General features: G+C 45.0%; 1 protein-coding gene and 1 long non-coding RNA gene across 3 annotated transcripts; one reads left to right on the top strand and one right to left on the bottom strand.

Annotated features, from left to right (window-relative positions):
* Positions 1-4,787: 4,787 nt before the first annotated feature.
* On the bottom strand, positions 4,788-12,575 carry LOC115336973. The gene is made up of 5 exons (XR_003922000.1): positions 12,490-12,575; positions 9,836-9,920; positions 8,698-8,830; positions 5,248-5,418; positions 4,788-4,994 (listed from the first exon to the last, which is right to left on the bottom strand). It is a non-coding gene; the product is annotated as an uncharacterized LOC115336973 (long non-coding RNA).
* Positions 12,576-19,124: 6,549 nt separating this feature from the next.
* Positions 19,125-24,550, top strand: CTSL (cathepsin L). 2 transcript variants are annotated; one of them, XM_030004825.1, is made up of 8 exons: positions 19,125-19,203; positions 19,703-19,838; positions 20,191-20,313; positions 20,393-20,548; positions 20,901-21,125; positions 22,682-22,850; positions 23,211-23,328; positions 24,125-24,550. In XM_030004825.1, exons 2-8 carry the CDS (start codon positions 19,713-19,715, stop codon positions 24,222-24,224), a joined length of 1,017 nt encoding a protein of 338 aa, XP_029860685.1. In that variant the 5' UTR covers positions 19,125-19,203; positions 19,703-19,712; the 3' UTR covers positions 24,225-24,550. The 2 variants fall into 2 exon arrangements, with proteins under 2 accessions (XP_029860685.1, XP_040976934.1); XM_041121000.1 differs by lacking the exon at positions 19,125-19,203 and adding an exon at positions 19,394-19,415.
* Positions 24,551-25,177: the final 627 nt, after the last annotated feature.

The following is a 25,177-nucleotide window of genomic DNA, read 5'->3' as shown; positions in this document are numbered from 1 at the left end:
TGGCAGCAGGAGGCAGTGACAAATCCTCTGCATTACTCCCCATGATGCAGGCAGTGTCTTGGGAGAGGGAGACCCTGGTTCATCCATAGTCCTGGTAAACAAGGCACCTGGGAAATAAGATTAACCACTCTTTCTAAAGCCAGCCAATGTTCTTGTAAGGGTTCCTGGAGACCCCTGTACATCCAGTTCTGGCAGAGCCCCTTCACAGAGATTGCAAGAGGGAGTCCAGTTCTACCAGCTTAGTAAGTGCTGTCTTCAGCTTTATCTAACCTCTCTTAGGAAAGAAGTACGATAGAGGTTAGTGGGAAACAGTAAACAAAACTAAGCATGCAGCAGCTAACCTAACGATGTGTTTGGGGCAGAGAGAGAGGAACAGGTGCTTTTTTGGCCGACAGCCACAGTTCAAAGCCTTAGTCCATATATTTTGGTCAGGAGACTGCTGGCAACTGATCAGCAAATCTGTCCAAGGCTGACATCTCTTATTTGCAGGGTAGTTGGTGTGTGCGGCTGCATGTGTGTTTTTAACTACACTCAGGACAGCTGAGAGGGGTTAGATACTCTGTTGCAGCAACTTCTGTGTTTCTGACATTTTGCCTTTTCTTATTTTTATCTTTAATCCAGAATATTTTTTGCAACAATGGAGAGAGATAAACAGAGAGTTTGTATGTATGTGTTAGGGTAGGTGAATTTGATGCTGGCTGGCCTGAATCCCTGCTCGGCTTGACATAGAAGAGACTTTAACCAAGTTCTGCAATGTCTCAGGTCAGCACTCTAATCTTGACACTGTAAAATTTGATGGTCCATTTTCCCAAGTATCTTGAGCTAATACAAAGCCGTGTTGCACTGAAAGGGGAAAAGCTGTCCTCTCCACTGTTGTTTGCAGTCTTTTGGGCTTGCACTAGTACCTGGCATGCTCAGCCAGTTTGGCTCACTGATCCAGCAGGAAGCTATCACTTCGTTTTGAAGGCTCTGTCTGCAGCCCAGTGAGCTTGCTGCTACAGCTTAGAGAAGGAATGAGAAGTCACAGGAGAGGGAAGGGTCAGAATGCCTTTTTTTCAGCAGTAATGCTGGTTCAAATCAGCCTAAACTGCTTGGTAAACCACACCCATAAATAGTTTCAAACCCTGTAAAGGTTTGACTTCAGTATTTGTTTTAGCTAAAAGCATTTCCACAAGCTCTGGTAAAACTGTTCAGATGTCAGTGGCCCTTGGCAGAAAAGACACTTTAAAAAGATCAAGGTAAACTAAAACAGTCCTCCACCCGCTTCTAGGGAACCAGCGTCTATCCCAAATCCAGATACACTGGCAAATACAAGATGGTAGAGCTTGTAGCCTGGGGGATGGTTAACCAGGAAAGCCAGCCCTGAGCACCAATTACATCTGCTCTGCTGTGGAGAAGAGGGCAGCACGGCAAATGCACTGCTGTGGGATTGAGCCCTCCTGACTCATGGCCATCCCTGAAGTACTAGGAATTGCAAATTGGTTTACTCCTGTTAGAAAATGAAGAGTGACAGCCATAGCCCTTTCCTTCTCTCCTCAAGCTCTCTCTGGGTACAGCTTATTCTAGTCCAGCTGGTGATGAAAGCAAGGTTAGTACTGAAGCAAGAAAAAGGGAGTTTGCCGTACTCCTGCCTGCGCCACAGGATTCCTGTGGCATTGCTGAAGTCAAGAGTCCATCCTTGACTCAGCCCTCTGCGGTGTGCAAGCAGATAATAGTACTGCCCTGGCTGCAGGGGCTGGGCTGAGGCTCAGCACAGGGAATGTTTGTGAAACTGATTGAAGTCTCAGTGCCACAAGAGCTCTACGCCTTCAGATGACCATTGCTTTTGCTAAACTCCTTAGAGCTGTACAGGGCATGCTGTGGTCCTACAGCACTGTCACAGAGATGTAGACATGTGCCATACCACCCTAGCTGAATAGGACTTGGGCATTACATGCTGCAACAAAACAAACACTAGGAGGAGAGAGGCTAGCTGGAGATGTGGATGGAAAGACACAGGGCGTGAAGAAGAAATGTGGTACTGCTTGCCATTAAACATTTCTGAGTAGAACTCATCTGTGTGTCATCTGACCCCTTTCATCTCTTTCATTATACCCAGCAGATATTTTTAGTCTATTGGCATTTGAATTTGTTGCTTTCCTTTCAGTCAGAAAAGAAGGGGAAAAAAACCTCTGATTTTACAGATATGCAGCAGCTGCTGTAAATGCTGCTTCTTAAACCAACTTAATGAGCAAATTGAATTAAAAATCAAAGTGCTGTTAAAAAGCAAGGCTCAATCTTCTGTTTCTTGCACACCAAATATTACTGGTGGTTTCAAGACCTGAGTCTAAGTCATTCTGCCTGGGAAAGCATTAAAAAACCAAACCAACAAACCATGCTGATTCTGTAAGTGAATCCGAAAGCACCTTCCCTAGTATTTTAACAAACGCTGATGAATTTAAAGGATGCTCTGTGATCCTGCTTCTGAAGAATGGTGTTCATTTAACCTGTTCATTCTTCACCCTCAAAGCAAACAGGGATTGCCACACTGTGGCTCACACACAGCCCTGGTCATCTGCAGGGGCCATGCTCCAGGACCAGCCTTCCCAGGAAGGCACCACCCCGAGAGCTAGAGGAGAGGACAACTTGGTCCCCAGCGCCAGGTCAGGTGTGACCAAGGATCACAGTATTGCTTTTGGACGCTGGGTTTCCCAGGTGTTGCAGCTGGATACCAGACTCTGGACAGTATAACAGCTAGGCTGAAACCATAGATTAGGATGAACTTTTCTCTGAGTGGTCCATGTTTGCTCACTACAGAAGTTGCAGCACCTCTCCTCTCACCCCTCGACCTTGCTTACAGGGTCTTGTGTAACAGCATCAGCTACAGACATACCAATGATGCAGCCTCCTCCCGGCTCTCCCTGCCTCGTGATGTTTTCTGCATCGGGTCTAGCTGATGGGGAAGATTTGCAGATTGGGGAGGTCACGCTGCATGTGAATGGAAGAGGATGTCCCTTTGTGCAACTTCCAGAGTGTCTGTGTCTCTAATTAGTCTGAATATGCAATAAAAGGGAGTACAGAAAGGTATTGGTAATTCTATTTACCTGTAAGTTTTGTCTTTTATTTACTAGGTATGGAAAAACTCATTAATTTAGCAGGGCTTTGGGAATCTGTATTTGTGAATTATTTCCCTCTTCATGTATAAAGCAAATGTAAGGCCCCATCAAAATAAATAAGTAGGAAGGACTGGGCTGTGCTGTGGTGAAAAGCTGTTAAGTTTAGGACAGGCAAGGGATCTGTCATTTCTTCAGGTGTGGATAACACTGGCTTTCATGCACCCGCTTCTGAAGTGCAGAGGTACAACTTCTACCTTTCCAGTGGTAAAAAAACAAATGCACTGGCTAGGATTTGAGATACATTTGCATTGACTCTGAAGATACAAAGTCATCTTCCTTGTCTGAAACAAAAATTAAAATAAACAAAAATTCCTTCAAGTGAAAAATTAAAGACAGGTGAGAAGGGCAAAATGTCAGCAAGGAGGTTTCCCACAGGAAGCAGTTCTTCCAGGCTTTTGGATAGGCGTTTGTCTATTTGAACAAACTGCTTTATTCTTTCTCCCCCCCCCCCCCCCCCCCCCCCCCCCCCGTTTAAGGGTGTTTTGTTTAAACTGTTCAAAACTAGCCCCAGTGGTTGAGTACAGGGAAAAACCAACAAAAGAACATGTGTAGAACCAAGCAGAGGAGTCATCCAACCAGTCTGTGTGAAGATTCTTTCAAGTATTTACTGCACTTTCAAGTACTTTAAGCACTTGTAGGAAAAAACACTGAACAGCCTGCAAGATTGAACTGAGAAATCCTTATGTTGAAGATTTTGCTGGAAGCAAAGATCTTCTTGGAGGAAATAAGCTGTGGACATTTCATTTCCTGATCTCATTTTCCCCTGGTAATATAGGCAGTAAGCCAGATATTTTCACTAACTAGATAGTTAGCAATAGTCTTAGGGCAGGAGCAGGACCACAGTCCCGTATTCTGAAACCTCCATGCTATGTTTCTGTAAAGAAACAGGAGCCTGACTTTTCGGTTCCCCCAGAAGGGCTGTTTTTCCAGTGTTATCACATGCAGCTCCCACAGGTGCCCACTGGAATTTGATGAGTTTTTAAAAGCAGATACCCAAGCTGCCTTCCGACAGCATCAACAACCAGGCATACAAAGCAGTGACCACCTCTGACCTCTTCCTGGCTGTAGCAGTTCGCTTATCAGCAGCACTGAGAGAATAACACGCATGTCTCTCTGTAAGGAGGCTGCCGGTAGGTGCCTGGAGCCTACAGACAGAGAGGCAGACACCATCGCCGGCAATCTAGCACAGAGACAGATAAGAAAGTTCAGATTTGACATCTAGGAGGAGCGGGAGGTGGTGTAGGGAACTTTCTGAGGCCATCCTCAAAGAGCTCTGATGTGGTATGATACGTGCCAGCTAAGAGTTCCTTGTAATTGCAATTACCACATAAAAGAGCAGAGACACTGCAAGTGAATACAGAGACATATGCAACTGTACAAACCCCTGTTTGTCGTGAGTCAGTTATAAGCAAGCTGCACCTTGCAGTGGGAAGATGCTCCAGCCACCTCTTACACAAGCCCTACTCTAAGTTAGTGCAGTCCCAGAGCCAAGAACAGCTTTGATGCTTGCTTTCTCATTCTCAAATGTTAGAACAGTATTTACTGCTGCTTCTATCCTAAAAGTCACCCAGACTAAAACTGCAGGTGCTGCACTTCAGTATGAATCATAGCGTAAATATCACCACAGTCACCGCTTGTCACAAACAGGTTTATTTCAAAATGCCCATTGCAACATTCCTCCTTTGTTTGGCTGTTTTACAATCCTTCCTCGACTCCTGTCAGCACACTTGCTGTTGGGAGGTGAGAGAGATGGTCTTGTTTTGCCCCCCATCACCCTTGGAAGCACAATCTATTCCATTCACCTGTGAAAGGAGGTGAGGGGTCTCTCATCTGACTATTCTGTAAGACAAACAAATGTGGTGATTTCACATGGTCAGGTTTTTTTGCAACATAACCACATATCTATGACATCTCATTTCCGGCATAGCCTGTATGCGATGCACTCTGGTAAAGTCAGGGGAGGTATCTGGTGCAGGGAGACACTCGAATGCACTGCTGCACTGGCTTACGTCTCTGCATGGTGACACTGGATTGCACAATCCCCAACCACAGAGCACAGCGTGCCCTGACCCCATCTCCTCCCCTCACTCACCTCCTGTCTGTCTGTGCAGGGGCTCCTGTAGAGGTGAGGTACAGAGGGCATGGCAGCGGTAGCTCTGTGCCTGAACAGGAGGGACGTATCTCTCATCAGAGGACCTATAGCCATTCCACTGCCCCTTTGCAACCTTGTGCCTTCAGGCTATCTGTCAGCTAGCGCAAGAATCTGGTAAACAAGAGCACAAATCAAAAAACAAAGTTGTGACCTATTTAATGGGAAAAAGACTACGTCGACCCAAGATACTGGCAAAACTTGTTTAATTGCTATAGCTGCTAGCCAAGTAAGTCATGTGTGGACACACGCGTTTGAAGTCACCATGCTAGCAGGGCTGCGGCGCAACACGCTTAAACATCTCTGTAAATGCTTGGCTGGACGAGAATGTATCTAGGCACATGCTACTTCTGCAGCAGCAAAAAGAGTCTGGGAGTTGTTTCATCTTTCAAAGGGAAAGCATAATGCCTGCCTTTGTCCAGTGCTCTGGGTGCTGCGTCCATCTGTGTTAGTGGGTGTGAATTTACCCCATTCTGCTCAGGCTCGATACTGAAGAAGGCCCTATAGAGGAGACAGTGCTCCGCTGCCTCATGCTGTCCTTTCAGTTACCGTCTCCAAGTGGATAGATAGCTGGGCTTTTCTGTCAGGGGAAACAACTTGACAAGAAGGAAAGCAAGAGTTTGCAGGCATGTTTACAGCACGGGGGATGGCTTTTTTAGCCAAAGACAGGAAAAAAAAAACCCAAACCAACACATCTATTCCAGCCTGAGGAAGCTCAGAAGAAATCAAGTTCTTCAAGTGACAAAAGAAAGCTCTACAGAGGCTGTAGGACAAGAAAGCATATAAAGCAAGGCTCAAAGACAAGTGAAAAAAAGGCTCTAACAAGGTCTATGTAAAACAGGAGCCCTGATCTGTGCTCACCCTGCCAGTTTCCATGTACAAGTAATGTGACTGCTAATCTCATCTGTGAGTGGTACTGCTTCATCAACTCTGCCTAAAGAAAATCCTCAGCTCATGATACTCAAAGCCTTCTCCTCCCCACATGTAAGTGCAAATAATCTCTGAGGGAAGAACACCAGGAGGGTTTGGAAGAGAATGAGAAGCATCCCTCTAGCATGAAACACATTGTGCACAAACAGCAACACCACCACCATCGACTCACCATATTCAAGCCCTAAGTTTGGATTCTTCGGACACTGGATGTATATAGCTATGAAATATTGCTGTAACTTCCACAGGCTGGAACAAAACACTAATGATCCTTATACTCTGCATTGCAGAGTAGCACCTGCAAAAACTGCTGCATGAACTTCACAGCAGCTTTGGGGCAGGGAGAAAATGTCTTCTCACCAGCTCCACTTGGCCTCAATAGCGTACAATTTGCTTACACAACTCTTAGAAAGTTGCTAATTTCTCGAGTTATGTGTCAAAAATGTCAGGTTACTTTCCATCTAGTCCTCTGAGAAATACCATCTTAAATTATACACTCTTCAAAACACACTTTCTTCAGTAAGACTGCATATGTATGCCCTATAATTATTTTTTATTTTATAATCTTCATGAAATTCAGTGCTACAGTGCTGAAAAAAACCCAAGGCACTGCATTACAAGTGGATAAAAGACTTGGTGGTATCAGCTATTCCCTGAGCAAAAAGTATTAAATCTGCCATCCCACTGAAACAGACAGCTTAGCTGTTCAGGGCTCCGCCCAGCAAACATTTAAAAGTGTGTGTGTAGTTTATTCATGTGAGTGAACTCACAGAATTACATGAAATCACCTCTGTGGATAATATTACAGGGCATGGTTTTTCACTGTCTTCAGAAATGTGATGGCTGGAGGTTCATGCCAAGTGTTTTAGAAGTGCCATCTATAGAAACAGGAACGTGTTCTATTTTTAAAATTCATATTAAATAATGGATTCCTCATGCAAAATGAGTGCTTTTAGTGCTGATCCTTTCAATCTAGCTGCTTTTCTAAGATGTTTGGTTAGAAAAATTATTGGTGTTTATTATCATTGTTGGTTTCTGCTACTGATGAGAAGTACATTGTCACATCATACTTGGCAGTTGCAGGGTGTTCAATCTTTACAGGGATTTCACTTACCCAGAAGACTTCACATAATCAAAACCAGTCAAACAGAAAAGCAAAACTCATTCTGCTTTGCCTCCTCCTTTGTCTGCAGTCTGCCTGCTTGCAGTGCAAAGGCTTGATCTTCCTAGCCAAGGACACTGCACTGCCCTTTTGCTTCAACACACTTCAGTTTTTTTAGAAAAGAAGCGCAGGTAGGAATGTGGTCCCTCTTGCTCTTCACAGCTATGATTCATCATTTAAAGAATTTGTCTGTCTTCAGTACAGAGGTAGCTATAGGATCTTCTGCAAGTAAATGAGAGAACCAGCTGTGGAGACAGCTGGGCAACATGGATGGCAGAAAAAAGTGGTGGGAGGGCAGAACCAATGAGTTGTCATTATCATTGCATCCTTCTTTTGTCTCCTGTTCCTCCTTTCCTCTCTGTACCTCTTCCCATCCCCACTGAGCAAGAGAGAGCTGTGTTACTGATAGTCTGGAGCTGTACATGCTCAGATGGGGGAGCACCGGCAGCTGCTGAGCACTATTTTGTGGCAGCTGTGGTCTACCTGGCTTTCCCCAGCGGACGCTCTGGTTTGGTTTTCGTCTCTCCTACCAAACTGCTGCCTTCCAGGCAACTTGAAGATTTCTCCTCCCTTTCACACCTGACTTGCAATGGCCGCCGATGTGCTCAAAAGCTACAGGAGAAGGGAAATAGAGATATGGATGATATGATGTCCTAGATCTCTTATTCCTAGGGAAAAAAAAACAGAAGGTACTGATGGTCTGACCAAGGGAGCAGGAGCAGGGCAAGCATGAATCTCAGCATTTATTCTGCCTTGCTTACCTAGCAAAACTCTTACTGCCACTCTTTGAGCTCAGCCTACATAAGGAGGCAGGATAAGGCGCTGTGTGCTTCACTATGATTCACATGAAACTGAGTATTTTCTTGTCTTTCTAAAACAGGAAAACGGAAAAAGCTAGTTGTGCTGTATTTCTGCTTGCACTCCCTGTTGATAAGAAGCCCCTGCTTCATGGCACACTCAGCAATTTAGTAAGAAAAACACTAGGGTCAGTAACTTCAAAAAGCTATTTGAGAAACGTGACATAACCCTGGCTGTTCCCAGAACCCGTGGGAGGGAGGTACAAAACGGAAACGCGGGGGAAAACAACAGGCAACAGGCAGGTGAATTACGCAGGTACACAACTGCAAGTACGTAACTGAAGGTGGGGATAAGATTGTCCAGGGACTTGAGGATAAAACTGTTTTCTTATGATATATCTCACCTACTTAGCATTCATAAAGAACCACCCACAGCCCCACTATCTGCAGTCTTATCAGAAAAAAAACCCACTGCACACTGCAGCTTGGTTTCTATGAATGTACCTTTGCCGTAGTATGTGAGAACAAGTAGCGAGCATCCTCCACAATTCCTCTGCTTGAGGAGGAGAACAGCAACAATTCAGCCAAGACCTCACTGGACCATGGTATTTCCACTCTGTTGTTTTCTCCTCCAGGCCTGTAGTGAATTCAGCATGCAGAATTACATCTAAGCTGATGAATTACACACCCAGTTGATGAATTCTTGTAGTCTTTCCAGTGTTTTGCAAGAAACAAAAGTTTCTGGGACTTTTTCAAAGAACATACTAACATTTTTACCTTAAAATAAAAAAAAAAAAAAAAGAAAAAATCAGCTTGAGAATTGGCTTTCATCTTCTGCCCCCAAAGTTTAGGCAGCCCTGCAGTGACACATATGCTGCTTTGTCAGCCTAAGGAATTTGTCTCTGCAGCCAGGCTTTAGCCGAAAACATACAATGTGCATTAACAGAGTATCTATGGTGGCTGCTGCTCTCCGCCTCTCTCAAAGAATAGCAATAAGGTAAGGCTGACACTTAATGAAAATGAATTTTACAGAGTGAATGGTCTTGCTGATAAAGGTTGGGGGCAGGAGGGAAGAAGAGCTTATTTTTGCTCTTTTTTGTTTTGAAGAAGTTGTGGCATAAAAGTGCACTATAAAGGACTACGAACTGACCTGATGGGTGGAAGAGAAAAAGCCAGGGAAAACGTTAAGAAATCCCATGTATTCTACTTAAGCCAACTATCAGTCGCTTCTGGCAACTCTGTCCTTTTGTTTGTCTTCATTTTCACTCTGCACGAGGAGCTGTCAGCACACAACCTTTGTCACATGAGGAAAGGTTAAGAGAAAGACCACTGGTGGCAGAGGGGCCCGCAGCTGAGGAAGTGGACTTCTACCTGGCCGAGGTTACCACAGGAGGAGTAAACAACCTCAGTGGCACTGGGTTTGTACCAGATCATCTGCAAGGCACAAAATTCTCCCCGAGCCCAGGTGAAAAGGGCACGTTACGGCCAGAGCTAAAACATGCAGACATACCCGTCCTAGCCATTCTGGTATCATTTAAAAACATGTGCGTATCAATTCCTGTTTAAAAGCAAATCTGGAAAGTCAGCCAGTTATCTGAGTCTGAATTTTCCAAACTATCTTTTAAAGAAAATCTGTACCTACCAGCCTTTGTTTGACAGCTCTTCAGGTGTTGATTTAATGTTTTCCGTTCCCTTCAGGCAAACCAGGCAACTGAAGACTACAGTACCTGGAAATGGACAACGTTTTATACATGGTTTTTAAATGTAGCCAGATACAGAAAGAAGCATGGGCTAGTCTCAGCTGGATTTTGCCACTTCTGCTTGGCTTGCCTTTCAGAGAGAAGTAAAGAAGAGGAGGGGAAAACACCTTCCTATGTGGAATTAGAAATCTTTCTAGCCAGCTCAACCAAGTCTAATCCAGTATTTGATTAGAGAATTCTGTAGTTTTAATTTCAACTACTGCTTCAGGGGAGAAATTTTGAATACTATTATGAAGGAGCATTTTAATTTAAATAATCGTACTATACTAAATGCAGAACACCACTAAAGCATGATTTTCCATTAATAGTTTACCCTTCTTTCTAGGCATTTCATGTACATTCTGTGAATGGTTTAGGACAGAACAAATTCAGCCCATTGAACAATACATGAAACAATGTGTGTGATGTTATATTTGAGTTACAGATATATTATTTCATGAAACAATTATTGGTAATGCAAAAAAAAAAACCCCACCCAAAACCGATTCCAAAAATACTCTTCTCACCAGGAAAAAAGAATAATTAGAACAATATTTTAACACTTACATTTATATTTACCACTGTACATATAGTCAAAATAGTCACAAAATAAGGTTTTATAGGTAAACTCTAGACTGCTAGTGTGGAGAATCTTCTGTAGGTTTCTTCCTTTCTTTCCCCCTTCCTTCCTTTCTGTCTGTCTCCATTGGAGTGTTTGGGGATTAAGCTTTTGCAGCCAGATTGGGAATGTACCTAGTCCTAGATCCAAGTGTCAGGACTGAGGGCCTGTGTAAATTTGCCTTGAAACCTGCAGCAAAGAAAGCCTCTGTCAGCAGAGATGGTAGCTGGAGCAGCCTGTGTTCACCCAGGCAAACTATTTCCCACGGTGGGGAGGAGGGACACATCAGCCAGTGGCTCCTGTGCCCCCCCCCCCCCAGCGTGGCTGCCCCAGCCTTTGCCAACTAAAGAAAGCGGAAGGGAGCCCAGACTGTTCTCCCTTAAACACAGCCTGTGTTTTGAACAGTTATTCATTTAGTCAAACACAAAATCCTTAAAAAAAAGTTAACTGGGGGAGAGGAAACAGCCAGCGCTGTGTTTGGATTGCAGTGTGTGCTCAGCTGTCTGCCCTTCATGCTAATGGAAGGCATTTGGGACCACTATCAGGGGGCAGGGGAGCAGAAGGCAACCCAGGCAGCATCAGAGCAGCCCCTGGGCAAAGGGGTTCCATAACCACCTTACCAGCGATGGGCAAAGGTCAAATTTTTGCATTAAATCATCAGTATTGTAGGTAATGAGTTGGTTGCGAGCCAGGGTGTACAACAGCTTACTTGGCTGATACCTGAGTCTCTGACTTCCAGCAGTACTGCTCGGGGAGGGAAGAATCCACAAGTAAAGGACACTGCCGTGTGAATGATGAGGCTTGGACTTGAGCAGGCCCAAATATTAGGCAGCCGGGCCACAGTCCAGCACGGCTGTATGCTACCATAGGCACCACAATGATCACCCCATGACAGCTGACTTTTCTAGCACTACATGACCACACACCAAGAGATCACCTACTATAAGAGCAGAGGAAGACTCGGGATGAGAAGTGATCATATGAATGTTATGTCAGTCACGCACGGTGCTCTTCTGCAAGCCTAACGGTAAGGTCTAGTGAAATCCTTGTGGATGTTCCCATATGGAGCAAGAGGAAATTGCATAAGCTTGTAGCGACTCATGAGACAAAGTCAGAGAAGCAGCGTTCAGCCCTCAGCTCTGCGGCTGCTGCACTATGTACGGCCTTGTCATGGAGTCATCAAGACGCCACTGCAATGTGAAACAGTATCCTAAAATACCTTGTTTCATGCTGGCCACTAACTAAACCAGCTTCATCTCGCATCTAGATCAACGTCGCTTTGCACACACTCACTTTCAGTGCCCCATGAGAAACCAGCAGAGAAGTCCTTTTCCTTCTGCTGTGCTATCCTGAAGCTTCAGGGTGTACATTTCAGATGCTCCACGGGTTGAGGGTGATCAAAGAGGGAGAGATCAAAAGAAACTCTGCTCTACTGATAGTGAGAAGATTCCAATCAAGCCGGTCCTTGGTGGCCAGAAAGGCCCTATAAAAGACCTGGTGTAGTGTCTGTCTGCCACAGTGATTAAACAATTATTAAAGTATTTGAAAGGATTATGTAAATTGGACAGCAATTACCAGCGCCCTGGTAACTGGGCTGAGTATGCTTCAACTGGCTCTCAGAGACAGGCAAGGCAATGAGTATTGCACTGATGTATATCACGCCTGTTCACATTCCCAAAATGAGCTAACCCTTGCATTTATTTTGATTAGCAGAAGAGGGAAAAAAAACACATTATGATTTACCACGGCCAACCTCTGCATTGAAGAGCCTAGAGTGATCTATCCACGGGTCACTCATTTGATTTCAGTGGCCACAACGGCGTGGTACTGCTTCTTTTTTCTTCAGTCTTCCCATTTGTAAAGCGAGAATAACAGGAATTGTAAGTCACCACTGCTCCTACCCAAAAAGCACATGCACGGGTCTCTTTTTCCTCTTACCTGATTTTCAGGAAAACAAACTTCAAACCAGTATTTGATTGCTTCAATTGCCTCTCTCCTCTTCTGCAAGCAGCTTTTGTTTAACCACCCCTCACATGATCTGTTAATGAAGCCCAGCCTGTAACTTCCAAGTTTAAAAATAATTCCTCACATCACTCACAGTCTCTAACCTTATCATGGGAAATGCTTTCCAGCATGTCAGCTTGCCCTTTAGACACCACTGCTCCAAGAACAACAGCGGACAGACAAACAGATTTTTCTTTCATGCTCTGCAACTGTTTACAACAGCTTGCAGAAGCACAAACATTGCACTCGAGCACTTAAAGATTTGTACTTCTCTGAGCTTTATTACTGCTTCCGTTTCAAAACAGAAATGTTGGATCATTGTTTTTTTAAATAAAAATGTGATTTCAAATATTAAATAGTATATGAAATACGCCCCAAAGCCTTCTTTGAATTCTGTTAAAATGCCTTTACTGTGACCTCTAGAGTAGACATGGGCAGTAAAAAATTCATCTCGGTCAGAGGAAATTTACAATACAGACAGGATTTGCAACTTCCAAGTTGTTACAATAAAATTTTAAATTAAGAGAGTCAGGAAATAGTAACTACTTTTGAATAAAAATTGAAAAAAATATCCTTTTTAGTATGAGGGAAAAAAACCCACCAATGTTCTTTAAATTTTAGAGAAATGTCAATACAATGTGGAAATTATTCTATATTTGTGAACTTCTGCATCACCAGTTTAATATGATACTTCCCCACATCCTCCCACTATTTCCCCAGGTTAGCTTTTAAAATCACAAATCTCCCCAGACTCAGAAATTACTATCTGACAGAAATCGGGAGAAGACACTGAGTAAAGAATGAGGAATCAATCAAATTGAGGTTCGAAATCAAATCAATCAAATTGAGATACGTGAGTTACACCGTGGTCAAAGCATCAAAGCTGACTTCAGGTATGACTCAGGACTCAGTATTTAGCCTCCCTTAAAAAAATACAAGTCAAGGTAAAAGAAAAAAGAAACCAAAACAACTCATTTTTTCCACGCATACAAAAATAACTTCATCAGGAAACCTCACAGGAAAATAATACTGCTTTTGGGAAACCCTAACCCTGAAGCAGTGGCGATACTTAGGACCCCCACCCAGTCTTTCTTGCAAGGCAAGCAGTCCCTTGCATCATTTCCCAACTCCTGTGACCAGGTAAGACATTGAGATGCAAACGAAGTCGCCTTTGCCTCGTGGGCCAGCAGAGAAGCTGGAATGCAGTTTCTTATCTGGCACTTGGGTGAGGAAACGATGGTTCTGGGAGATCACAAGACCGCTGAAAACAATGAGGTGTTTCAGAAGGGTTGTGTCACTGCTCCCCAGCCATCTCCCAGGTCTTCAGAAAACTCTCAGAACCCTATCTATGTTCCCTTGAAGCAGATGCTGCTTCCTTTTCTAACCTAATAATGATGCAACTAACTTCATTACGGGTGCTCCATCTGAAGCACAGTTTGAACCTTTTTTTTTTTCTTACCACGGAGAATCCAAAACAAAGATTCTTAAGTGGGTACTTATGAACGTCGTTAACGCTAGAGGGACATTATAAACTCCAGAGCCACCTCAGATCTTCGGTGAGGAATGCCCAGGTTGGGGAGGAAGGCTGGTTACTTTTCATGGAGCTGCAAGGAAGAAGGGAAAGTGCTCATGCTTTTTTGGTAGCCTTTTTACCAGCCATGTTCAAATCAAGTTAGGTAAAAAAGGATCTGCAGTTCCTAAAACTTTTCTGAAACTGGCACTAAAAATAAGTCTTAAAGTGAGTAGCATTTCTTAAGATGGCATGGCGATATCTGTTCTGTAATTGTCTTCTCACATCCTCCTAGCTTTCTGAAACAGTCACTCTGGTGTTGGAAATTCACTGTGTTTTTTTCCCATAAGCAGAATCTTTACCGCAAAATAGGAGAAAAACATGATTATGTTTCTGAAAAGAAAGTTGACCTGTTTTTTTGAAGTTTCATTTTCCTAAACACAAATACGACCCTGGTATTTCTTACACATAAACCAGATTCTGGCATGTAAAATCAGCACAGTGCTCACTGCAATATACCTGTGCTTTTCTAAACTGGATCAATGTTTGGCTGAACAGAAGCACATGAGGTTGGATTTTTTTTTTTTTTTTTTTTTTTTTTTTTTTTTTTTTTTTTTTTTGGTAAATCTAATAAAGATTGGCTGGTGAAAGCTTGCTATGAAATACAGTAATTTGCATATGAGAGCAGACAACACTTTAAGATACACCTTGACTAAGACCATGCTGCTGTAGAAGTCCATTCTTAAGTCATGGTGCAGTAAGCCAAAATGATAGAAACCAGATTTAAGCCAGAGGACTTTAACCTGGTATAAACAAACATGTTCATAGTCATAGCTTTTTAAGTAAGCCAGTCCAGCTTTTTTTTATTCCAGGAATGAAGATCCTGAATTTAGTCTTCATACTAATAATGCAAAAATCGATGTTTACCTAAATAAAATGTCCTTCCTTTGCTGTTTGGATAAATGGCATCCAAACAAACCACTTGTTTTTACTTCAGTAAGGATCATGGTACTTGGGTTACCTTGAGATAGCTGGTCTGTGGGAGCTGCTGGTGCACACACTCTTGTCACAGTTAAGTGTGACATAGCTTATTCTGTTTACATTGCACAGATGTTTTTGATACACTGCCAGCCTGCTGTAGCTTTGCAACTCAACTACTATTACAAAGGAGCTTTGTTTTTCTGATTTCTGGGTCTTTTCTTGGCAGATACAGGTTGGCTCTTTCCTCTGCACATTTGTACTAGTAGAACAAAGAAGAAAAAGCATTTAAAAGTACAAAACAAGTTTCAGAAATCCTGGGTTCAAATAAGTAGAGCGGTTCCAGAGGGGGAGGATTGTGCTGCACACCTGCGATGTGCAGTGGCAGCTGAGTTCATGTTGATGAGATGCTTCTCTGGAGATCAATGCAGACTTCACCCCTCCAACTGGAGAGGCAACACACCGCTATGCGAGTTCTTGAGACTAATGAGAAATGCATGGCCTCTGTCATCTGGTAACTTGTAGGGCCAGATAAGCTACAGGGCGGTTGGCAATCTTTTGGCTGTTGCAATGAAAACATGACCAGTTATTAAAAGGTGTTGTTCCTGCATCTTAGAAGAGCGGTATGCCTTTGGCAAAATAGCTGGAGTTTCACATATATAGAGTTCCTCAAAAGCTGGGTTTTTTTCAAAGCAATTTGGTAAGTTACCCTCCAAAAAGGAGAGATTCAATTTAATGGACAAGGGTCTTCTTCCTTCAAAGTTTTGATCTTTAGGTTATTGCAGAAAGGACTGTGACTACTGTGATTAGCACGGCTATCTAGGTCTCCTCTGGACCAGATGGCATGACTTCAGTTGAGCTTTAAAGCAGAGGGACTGAAGGAGCTCTTGACTTCACCCCTTCTCTCTGCTCACCTGGAAGGAGTGCTTTGCACACAAGACCCCCACGCAGCTGCTAGTCCCCACAGAGATGATTTCAATAGAGCAAAGACTGCTGTGGCTGGTGTGACTGCAGCAGTGTCACAAGGTTGCACAGTTTGATGGAAAGCGATTTCTAGCAGTACCTGCCCAGTTACTACCTCTAACTGCTGCCACTGACCCTCTGTTCACTTCAACAGACCACTACCACGCTGGGCTTGCAGTTTGGCACATGGACACATCATGGTGCACAGACAGTAGCAGTAGGAACAGTGCTGGGACAGAGGGATGTCTAGTAGCTGTGCACTATGGCATTTTTAACTTGGCTGAAATCGTGAACAGTCTCTGCATCATGGCTGGCAGTCTTCACATTGATGACAAGATAATACAACTCTCGGAGAGGAAATGTTTGTCCAGGAGTTGGAGGTAGTCCTAGGCCAGCTTCCTATCACAGGTTTCTAAATGGCACTCTTGTGATGACCAGGTTCTGACCACAGCTGTTGCCATGCTGACTTCCCTTGCATATGCTTATGTTTCTGCACCTGGGCTCCCAGGCTTCCTTCTCGAAATACCTGGGGAAGTGATATGTCCATGCAACAGTTATGACTCAGTGCAAGCTGAAGTCAATGTGCTGAAAGTATTCCTGTCTCCTTCAAGAATTTCAACAAATTCTCAGTTAAGATTTCCTTGTGTATGGTAGTTAAATAAAGTTGTAGGGTGAACTTACCTTCATAGTAAAAATGGTGTCTGGCCTTTGTGTGTGGGTACATGCACTAAGAGCATTCACAAGAAGAGGCAATGCACTGGTATCACATGTTAGCTGACTACACGGTAACTTCCCCAAAGAGACAGGACCTCATAACATCTGGAAAAGCATTGGTTTGTCTTGGTGCATCTCAGGGCACATTACAGAGCAGTAGACATGTGATTTATGGTGCAAGACCTTCTGTAATTTTGACCTTACCTCCTGTCATGCCAGCTAAACATCTTGCCCTTTTTGAAAATAAGTCCTTGTCCATAGTTCATTGAGAACTTAATTGTAGCCTTTAAATGCTTAGTTGATACCAGATACAATTGCAGAAACAAAGCTAACCTAAACAGGACTAAGAAGTCCCATTGCACAGAAAATATCAGCAAAAAGCTGTTGAGTGAAAACTTTTCAAATCTTGCACAACTCAAAATAACCCAACCAAAAAACCTAACTATGAGTTAGTCAAACTATACAAAGTTCATCTAACTCTCCCGAGGTATTTACTTGTAAATTGGTTAGGTAGTGAAAAGTTTCATGCTGGAAAGATACAGACACATAGTCTTACTCAGTGCATGCATTTTCATTTTCCTTTACAAATAAGGAAATGGGTCATTTTCCTTAGAAAAGGCTGGTCTTGAAACTGTTGTTTGACAACTGGAAACACAAATGGTTGAACAGAACACACAAGGATATCTAGCTTAATTTTTCAGCCCCCATCCCACTACTAATTATTCAAACTTGTGCAAGCGTGCAAAGTTGATTGTTGCTGTGTATGTCACACTCTTTTTCTTCCTTTCAGAAGATGTTTCCATGATGACTGGTCAGTCAGCCACTAGCCATATAACAACACCTTAAGGCAAAATAAGAACTTTCAGAAATTTCAGCCACAAACACCACTAGAAATTTGATAACACAGCTTTGCAAAACAAGTAAATATTAAAATGATGAGCAAGTAATTCCTAAAAATTGTAATGCATGCAGTGTGCCTTTGTTGCAGTCCTATTTTGAAGGAGTCCTTTCTATGTTTTACATTCCTGCTCAAAGTGGCCTGGCTGCACGCGTATAAACCATCCTGATAGATCAGTCCTGAGTGTTTACGTGCAAGCTGTCATTTAAGTAAGTAGTTTAGCTTTAAAATACCTTCTTTTCTCAGAGGTTTTACAGGGCTCGCTTATGATTACTTAACTAATCAAGAAGCACCGTTGTTGGGTGTATTTACACATTTTTTGTGGAATCAGGACACTAGTTCGGTGGCAGAAGACTTGCACAGTTGCTTTGAAAAGACAGGACAACCCCTCCAACTTCTTTTTATGTATTTGGCTCTGTGGTGCTTCCTTGGGCCAAAGACTGCTCCTGGGATAATCTGGGTAAGGAAACATGTATCACTTGTTTTACCAACACACTGCATGTCTTAAGGCATCAAAAAAGGGAGAAGCACATATCATATGATTTCTTCCTTTTTGCTGTTGTGCAACAGTCTACAAGCCCTGTTTTTTACTCTAAATACGTGCTTTCAAGTTTGCAAGCTAAAGCCTTCAGCAACGCTGGCTTTACAACAGTTTAAGGGGGAACCTTGCATAGGTCTTGAAGTTATTCTACTACTAGAGGCACGCTCCCTCTTAAAAATCAAAGTCTGTCTACTGCTGGTTAGATGCGGACCAAATCCACGTGTAAATCTTTTAGTATCTCACCAGTGCTGCAGTTCTCCGTGTCACAAACAGCGTTTCCCAGTAGGCGCTGCGGGGTGCTGCGCACATAAACACTAGCACGCCGGTGGTGAAACATCAGAGACTCACTCTCACCAGGCTCGGGTCCAAAGGCAGGAAAAAGCAGTTTTCGGGTATTAAATCAGGAGGGACTAAAAAGGGCTTCCCTGGAAACGTTTCTCGTACCGGTGCAACCGCCAGGCCGCTGGGACCCTGCCCGGTGGGAGATGCCGCCCCGTCCCTGCCCGGTGCCAGCCTGAGGGAAGTTTCCCTTCCAGCCGTGTCTAACAAAACCCGCAGCGCGCTGGCGACGGCCGCAGCAGCGGCTCTCCCGGCTGGTAGCTGGCTTGCGGCACGGCCTGCCACCCCTCCGAGGGGGCACGGGGTGGCGAGGCACGCACTCCCGCCCGCCCGGCCGCTGGGCGCTCGGGGGCGGACGGCACGGCAGCCGCCTCACCGAGCCGGCCCCAGCGACAGCCACCGGGCGGCAACATGGGGACGGGGCTGGGTCGGCTACCGCAAACGCCTCGCCATTTTTCTCCAGATTTTGGTCTTCTTTAGTCTGACCGTTGCCAGCCCCCCCGAGGCCTCTCGCCCCGGCGCAGACCCTCGGCCGCCGCCCTGGCCCCCGCGGGAGGCGCGGCGCGGCGAGGCGAGGCCCGGCCCGGCGCGGCCGCCAATCGTCGCGGCGGGGCGGGCACGGCGGCGGCGGGTATAAGGAGGGCCGCGGGGGCCGAGGGCGGCCGGACGGGAGACTCGGGGGAAAAGCTGCGGGGGCCGAGCGAGGTGAGCGGGGCAGGGCGGGGGCGGGGGGGGCGGGCGGCGGCGGGCGTTCCCCGGGCCTCGGCTCCGTCCTCGTCCTGCGGCGGGGCGGCTCCCGGCGGGAAGGGGTCGCCGTTCCGGCCGCTTCCCCGCGAGGCTCCTGGCCCCGCCGCTCCAGCTTGTTTACAGCCGCGGCCGAGGGCCCCGCTCCCCGGATGGGGGCAGGCAGAGGCCGGGTCAGTTCGTGGGGCCTCCGGGAAACGCTCGGCGGGGGTGGGGGGGCGGCCTGCCGGCCGGCCTCCCTGCGCGTTCGCCCGGAGGACTTCGTCCGGGCTCCGCGGCTTAGCTTTTCCCCCTCCCGTGACCGGCTTACGAAGGAGCCGGGGGACACGCGGTGCGTCGGCGAACGGGCTCGTTTCGGGCCCGGCATCCCCCTCCGCGCTCAGGGCTGTGGAGCGGAGGGCGGCCGGCCTGCCTGCCGGCGCGCTGCTCCGCCTGACGGCCGCTCCTCCGTTCCCGGCAGATCTGCCAGCATGAGCCTGTGTCTGACCGCCCTCAGCCTCTGCTTGGGACTGGCCTTCGGTGCTCCGAGAGTGGACCCCGAGCTGGACGGCCACTGGCAGCTGTGGAAGTCGTGGCACAACAAGGACTACCATGAGGTGAGCGCCCGGCGACGCGCCCTCAGCGCGGCGAGCACCCAGTGCGCTCCGCTGGGCCCTGCCCGCTGAGTCACGTCTGCTTTGTCTTAACGCGGGCCGTGGTCCGCGCTGGGGAGGGATAACCCCCGTCTTCCTCGGTCCCCTCGCTGTGTCGGTGCGTCGGCACAGCTGGTCTGTGCTCTTTGTTTTCGTCACGGGGAGTGGCGAAAAGACCTTCTGAACGGCGTTCGGACTTCCCATTCGAGTAGTCTACGCTTGCCCGAGTATACAAGCCGTAACAAAGCGTGTTATCGTGCCAGTGAACTTTTGTTTGAACAGCCTCCTTGAAGCATGTTGTTTTCTGGCCCCTCAGAGAGAGGAAAGCTGGAGGAGAGTGGTGTGGGAGAAGAATCTGAAAATGATCGAGCTCCATAATCTGGATCACACACTAGGAAAACACAGCTACAAGTTGGGAATGAATCAGTTTGGTGACATGGTATGTATAGAGGCATGAAACACAGTTCTAAACAGCGGTGCGTAATAGATGGTGACTATGTGTCTTGAATTTTCTTCAGACAACAGAGGAGTTCAGACAGCTGATGAATGGCTATGCACACAAGAAGTCAGAAAGGAAGTACAGGGGATCCCAGTTTCTTGAGCCCAGCTTCCTGGAAGCGCCGCGATCAGTAGACTGGAGAGAGAAGGGATATGTAACTCCAGTTAAAGACCAGGTATTCTCTAATGGTGGATATTTACCCAGTTACAGGTCCAGTTTCCTGAATGCTACCTCAGCTTCCATAGAGGAAAACACTTTGGACTTCTTTAATGAAGCCTAGTGCACACTTACTAAATGAAGTGCCATTTTGATAAAACTGCTGTACCCCTTTAGGACCTTTCAGGAGTTCTGTACTAAATGTCCAAGAACTGAAAAGGCTGTAGTATCTTCATTTGTACATGCTAGAAATCTGAAACTGAAGTTGGTCTTGTGGCCTTTGCATTTTTCATGTTTAGATCAGTGGTAAGGGAACTGTAATTGCCTAATCTGTCCGGATTTGTAACTTGTGATTTCATTTCTTGCTTCAGGGTCAGTGTGGCTCTTGCTGGGCATTCAGCACAACAGGAGCTCTTGAAGGGCAGCACTTCAGAAAAACGGGCAGACTTGTTTCACTGAGTGAACAGAATCTGGTGGACTGCTCTCGCCCTGAAGGGAATCAAGGCTGCAATGGTGGTCTCATGGACCAGGCTTTCCAGTATGTGCAGGATAATGGGGGAATTGATTCAGAGGAATCCTACCCGTACACTGCAAAGGTAAGTGTAATAGCTGAACTTGTATTGCAGGTGTCACATCTTTTGTGTGGACAAACTATGTGTTGAGGAAGTTCATACCTGGAAAGGAAGATGTCTAAGTAGTAATCCATACATCTGTTCTTCCTGTTGCATCTTTCCTAAGAAAACTAGAATGACTGCTAGCCCCAGTAGGCATCACATACTCCACTGGTCTCTGAGGTCAAAATCTTACGAGACCAGTTGGAAAAACTAGAGCAAATATTTTTTTTTCTCCCTGTCATTGCTGCCCTCCTGTTGGACATCATGCCTTATCTTGGTCGACACACCAAACCAGGACCCAGCCCTTGTCAACGGTGCTACTTAATCGTGGGGGTGCAATTCGGCTTCCCATAACTGAGGTATTATGGAGTTGCTACCCATAGACCAGCTAGTTCTTGCAGCTAACATGATTTGGTTTTTAACAATAGTGGTTGGCAGTGCTTTATTTAAGTTCTGCTTCTGGACAACATGTGCAAAAATGCAGATAATGAGCAGACTTTTAAAATAACTCTAATGATCTACCAAAAGTTAAACAGACAGGAGAGAACAAAAGAGCAGTAGTAAATTGTGGTATCACTTGAGAGCCCATGGTTTGGGCTTTTCACCACTTGGAGTTCTGCTCACTATAGAGCATCTTTCCTTGCAGCTTATTTTGTGTTGACTGAATGTGCAATAGCACTGCCATTTGTTGTGAGCAACATGGAAGCCTTTGGATTTGAGTTCCTGTTCACCTGTATCCCTGTAATCTCAATTTTTTCCTGATCTTGGCTCTTCCAGAGATGCCAGTTGGTTATAGGAAGTGCCGAACTTGCTGAGTACAGTAAGCAACTGAGGTGTACTCTGTGTTCCTTTAGTTGAGGGGAAGCAACTTAAGCACTAACTTTACCACACAGGTAAGGGCGGGATGTGCTTACTTCAATCTGTTTCAATTTTACATGGCCTGACTTCCAAACTAGGCCTGCCTCCTGAGGTAAATGCCTGTGGCACTAACAGTTCAGGCTTTATTGTAAAAAAAAAAAAAGAAGCACAAAATACATGAAAGCTGTATGTAAGGTCATGTAATACAAATGACTAACTTTCAAATCATTCTGTACAGTTTTTCAAACTATGACAGACTAAAATTTGTGAATTTTAAGTGCTTGCTCAGTGAGCGGTTTCTGGATTGCTTTGTAATTAATGAATACTTGGTGCTCTTCCAGTGCCCATTAATGTACTCTGGGCTTCTTTCCTCCCTGAAAAGAGATTTGTCCTCCCCACCAAAGAAGGCAGGGTTCCAGGATGTGATGGTGCTTTTCATCCCAGTAAAACTTTCCTTTTGGGCTCCAATGTCCTTTGGTTTTTCTGTACATTTGAGAAACTCAAAAGCAGCTTCTGTGTTCTCCCTCTGCTCTTCTCCTTTCGAAGCACTGCTGAGGCAATTGGATCCTCTTCAGTCCCTTGTTTTCAAGGCAGCAAAGTCACAGAATGTCTGGTAGTTCCTGTGCTCACCTGTGTGTTAAGTGGAGAACTATGTAATAACTAGGGCTTTCTTTATTTAGGATGATGAAGACTGTCGCTACAAGGCAGAGTACAATGCTGCTAATGACACTGGCTTTGTTGACATCCCTCAAGGACACGAAAGAGCTCTCATGAAAGCAGTAGCAGCTGTGGGTCCAGTGTCTGTTGCTATTGATGCAGGCCACTCTTCATTCCAGTTCTATCAGTCAGGTGGGGATTTGTTAGCAACTTGCGTGCAGAGAACTCTTTTTTTTTTTTCTTTTTTTTTTTTCTGGATACTCGGTATTCATTACCATTCAGTTTAATAGGTGAAAAAACTCCAACTATGGTCTTGTGACATAGGACGCAATCAGGAGTCCTTTTAATTGTAGTCCAGGTTCTCCACGCTTTGTACTTCTCTTGCATATGTGTGTACTTGTCCTTCAGTTTCTGCCATGATGCACTTAAGACTCCTTTCTCTGACTCTCAAGAGGCTGTGCAACATTTAATTTGAAATACACAAAGCTTCTGGTGAGGGAGAAGGGTTTCCTGCAGATGAGCTTGTTCATGTGTGAAGTTATGCCTCTGCAGGTATCTACTATGAACCAGAGTGCAGCAGTGAAGACCTGGACCATGGTGTTCTGGTTGTAGGTTATGGCTTTGAGGGGGAAGATGTAGATGGGAAGAAATACTGGATTGTTAAGAACAGGTAAGATCTCTCTCTGTGCCTTGTACACTTTGGGGGTAGGGGAGAAGGGAAGGTAGTTTGTCACTTGTAGCGGGGGATGGGAAGACAGCAGTAATGAAAATCTGCGTGTGGAAAATCTGGAGACTGTTCTCAGATTGTATTGTATGACAAAAGTTAAACCTGACTCATGCTGCTGGCAGCCTAATAAAGTAGGCCCAAAGCAGCAAACTCATCCTCCTGCTTTTTCACTTAATTCAAGGAAGCTCAGCACTGGAACAGCCCATGAAGATAGTAGATGTTAAAGTGGTGGAGCAGAGGGGCGCAGGAGGAAACCAGGTTGTGGGGCTGTAATGGATTTTTTTGGAAGCAGAGCACCGTTCACTTGTGTGAAATGGGGTAACATGAACTTTAAAGATGGAGTTACCTCCTAGGTTGGAGGGAAAACAATAAATGCCAAAGGGCATGTCACATGAGCTTGTCTCATGTTCTCGGCATTACTGGGGCACCACCCTCATGCTGCTTGCAGTCTTGGTCTTCCTCTAAAGTTGGCTGGGAGCAGTGTCTGAGCTTCAGGCACTTGTAATCGAGGATTGCACATCAAGGTCTCCACCTAGTGAGAGGATGACTGCACCCTTTATTTCTGTGAGCTTGGGGTACCTCTCCTGTAACATGCACTTAATTGCTGGAAAGCACTTTAGTTTGGCTGCAGCTATCTTGATTTTTCTCCACAAATGTGGAAGGCAGAAGTTTACCTGTGAGGGGGAGGTAAATAAGTCTTTTCTGAACATGAAAACAAACCCTTTACTTCTATTTTCAGCTGGGGTGAGAAGTGGGGTGACAAAGGATATATCTACATGGCCAAGGACAGGAAGAACCACTGTGGAATAGCAACAGCTGCTAGCTATCCACTTGTATAATTTGAAGACTGAACATTTCAGTGAATGAGGGGTTTTAAACTGAATGACCAAACCCATGCTCACACATGTGGTAGACTTGTATCCTTCAAAAGTCAACTTGATTTTTTTTTTTTAAGCTTTTGAAGTATGTTTTACATGTTGGCAACATGCCACTTGTTTTAAATTAATGTAAATGTTGGTATGTAAACAGCTTGTAATATTGCTGGCTTTTAACTCTTAATCTAATAGATTCTTCTTTGTATTTTTTCCTTTTTTTTTTTTTAATTGCAATGTGCCCAAAGGTTTACTTTTTAAATAAACACTTGAATTCCAGTGTGTACAGATGACTTGGCTTTTTGGTCTGCATTTTTTCCACTTGGGACTCTTATCAAACAGGCCTTTATAAACTGAAGCCTATATGCATGCCTCTTCATCAGTTACTAAAATGCAGCCCTAGCTGGGAATGGCTAACAGCTGTTATAAAATGGAGTGTAGTATTTGTAACAACTTATTTAAAATGGGGAGTGGAAAAATGTCTTAACTAAAAAAGAAGTGACTGAAAATCTGACCCTTATTCTTTGAAACTACTTCCTCCCCAGAATGTGTCTGTAAATGAATTTTGGCTTAGTATTGCCTCTGGGTCGCAGTACTATCTCTGGTTCTTTGTATTTCAAAACAAAGGTCTTCAATCTTTTCATGTCCTGCATGCAGCATCTGATCTTCACTTAGCTTTAATACCATCAGTGTTTTCTTAATGGCATCTCAAAGTACCACAGTTCTGTAGTTAGAGCAGTTGTCCCCTTTTGAGCACTATAGGGTATAGGAACACCCCAAGAACCTGGGCTGTTCAAAGAGACAGCTTGTTTCTTGAGATATGTAGGACACTTAATACTGTCTTCTCCATACATGAGCTTTGGCTGGGGAAAGAAGGGAGCGGGGGGAAGGAATGCTGTTCCTCTGGAAAGTGAAGTTGG

This window comes from Aquila chrysaetos, chromosome Z (assembly GCF_900496995.4).
Source record: "Aquila chrysaetos chrysaetos chromosome Z, bAquChr1.4, whole genome shotgun sequence".
Lineage (NCBI taxonomy): Eukaryota > Metazoa > Chordata > Aves > Accipitriformes > Accipitridae > Aquila > Aquila chrysaetos.
Note: the sequence above shows the minus strand (reverse complement) of the source record. Positions and strands in the feature narration are given on the sequence as shown.

Coding starts and splice junctions, on each gene's coding strand:
- CTSL (XM_030004825.1), top strand. CDS start 19,713: ATGAGCCTGTGTCTGACCGCCCTCAGCCTCTGCTTGGGACTGGCCTTC. Junction 19,839..20,190: donor ACAACAAGGACTACCATGAG/GTGAGCGCCCGG, acceptor CTGGCCCCTCAG/AGAGAGGAAAGCTGGAGGAG. Junction 23,329..24,124: donor TACTGGATTGTTAAGAACAG/GTAAGATCTCTC, acceptor TTCTATTTTCAG/CTGGGGTGAGAAGTGGGGTG.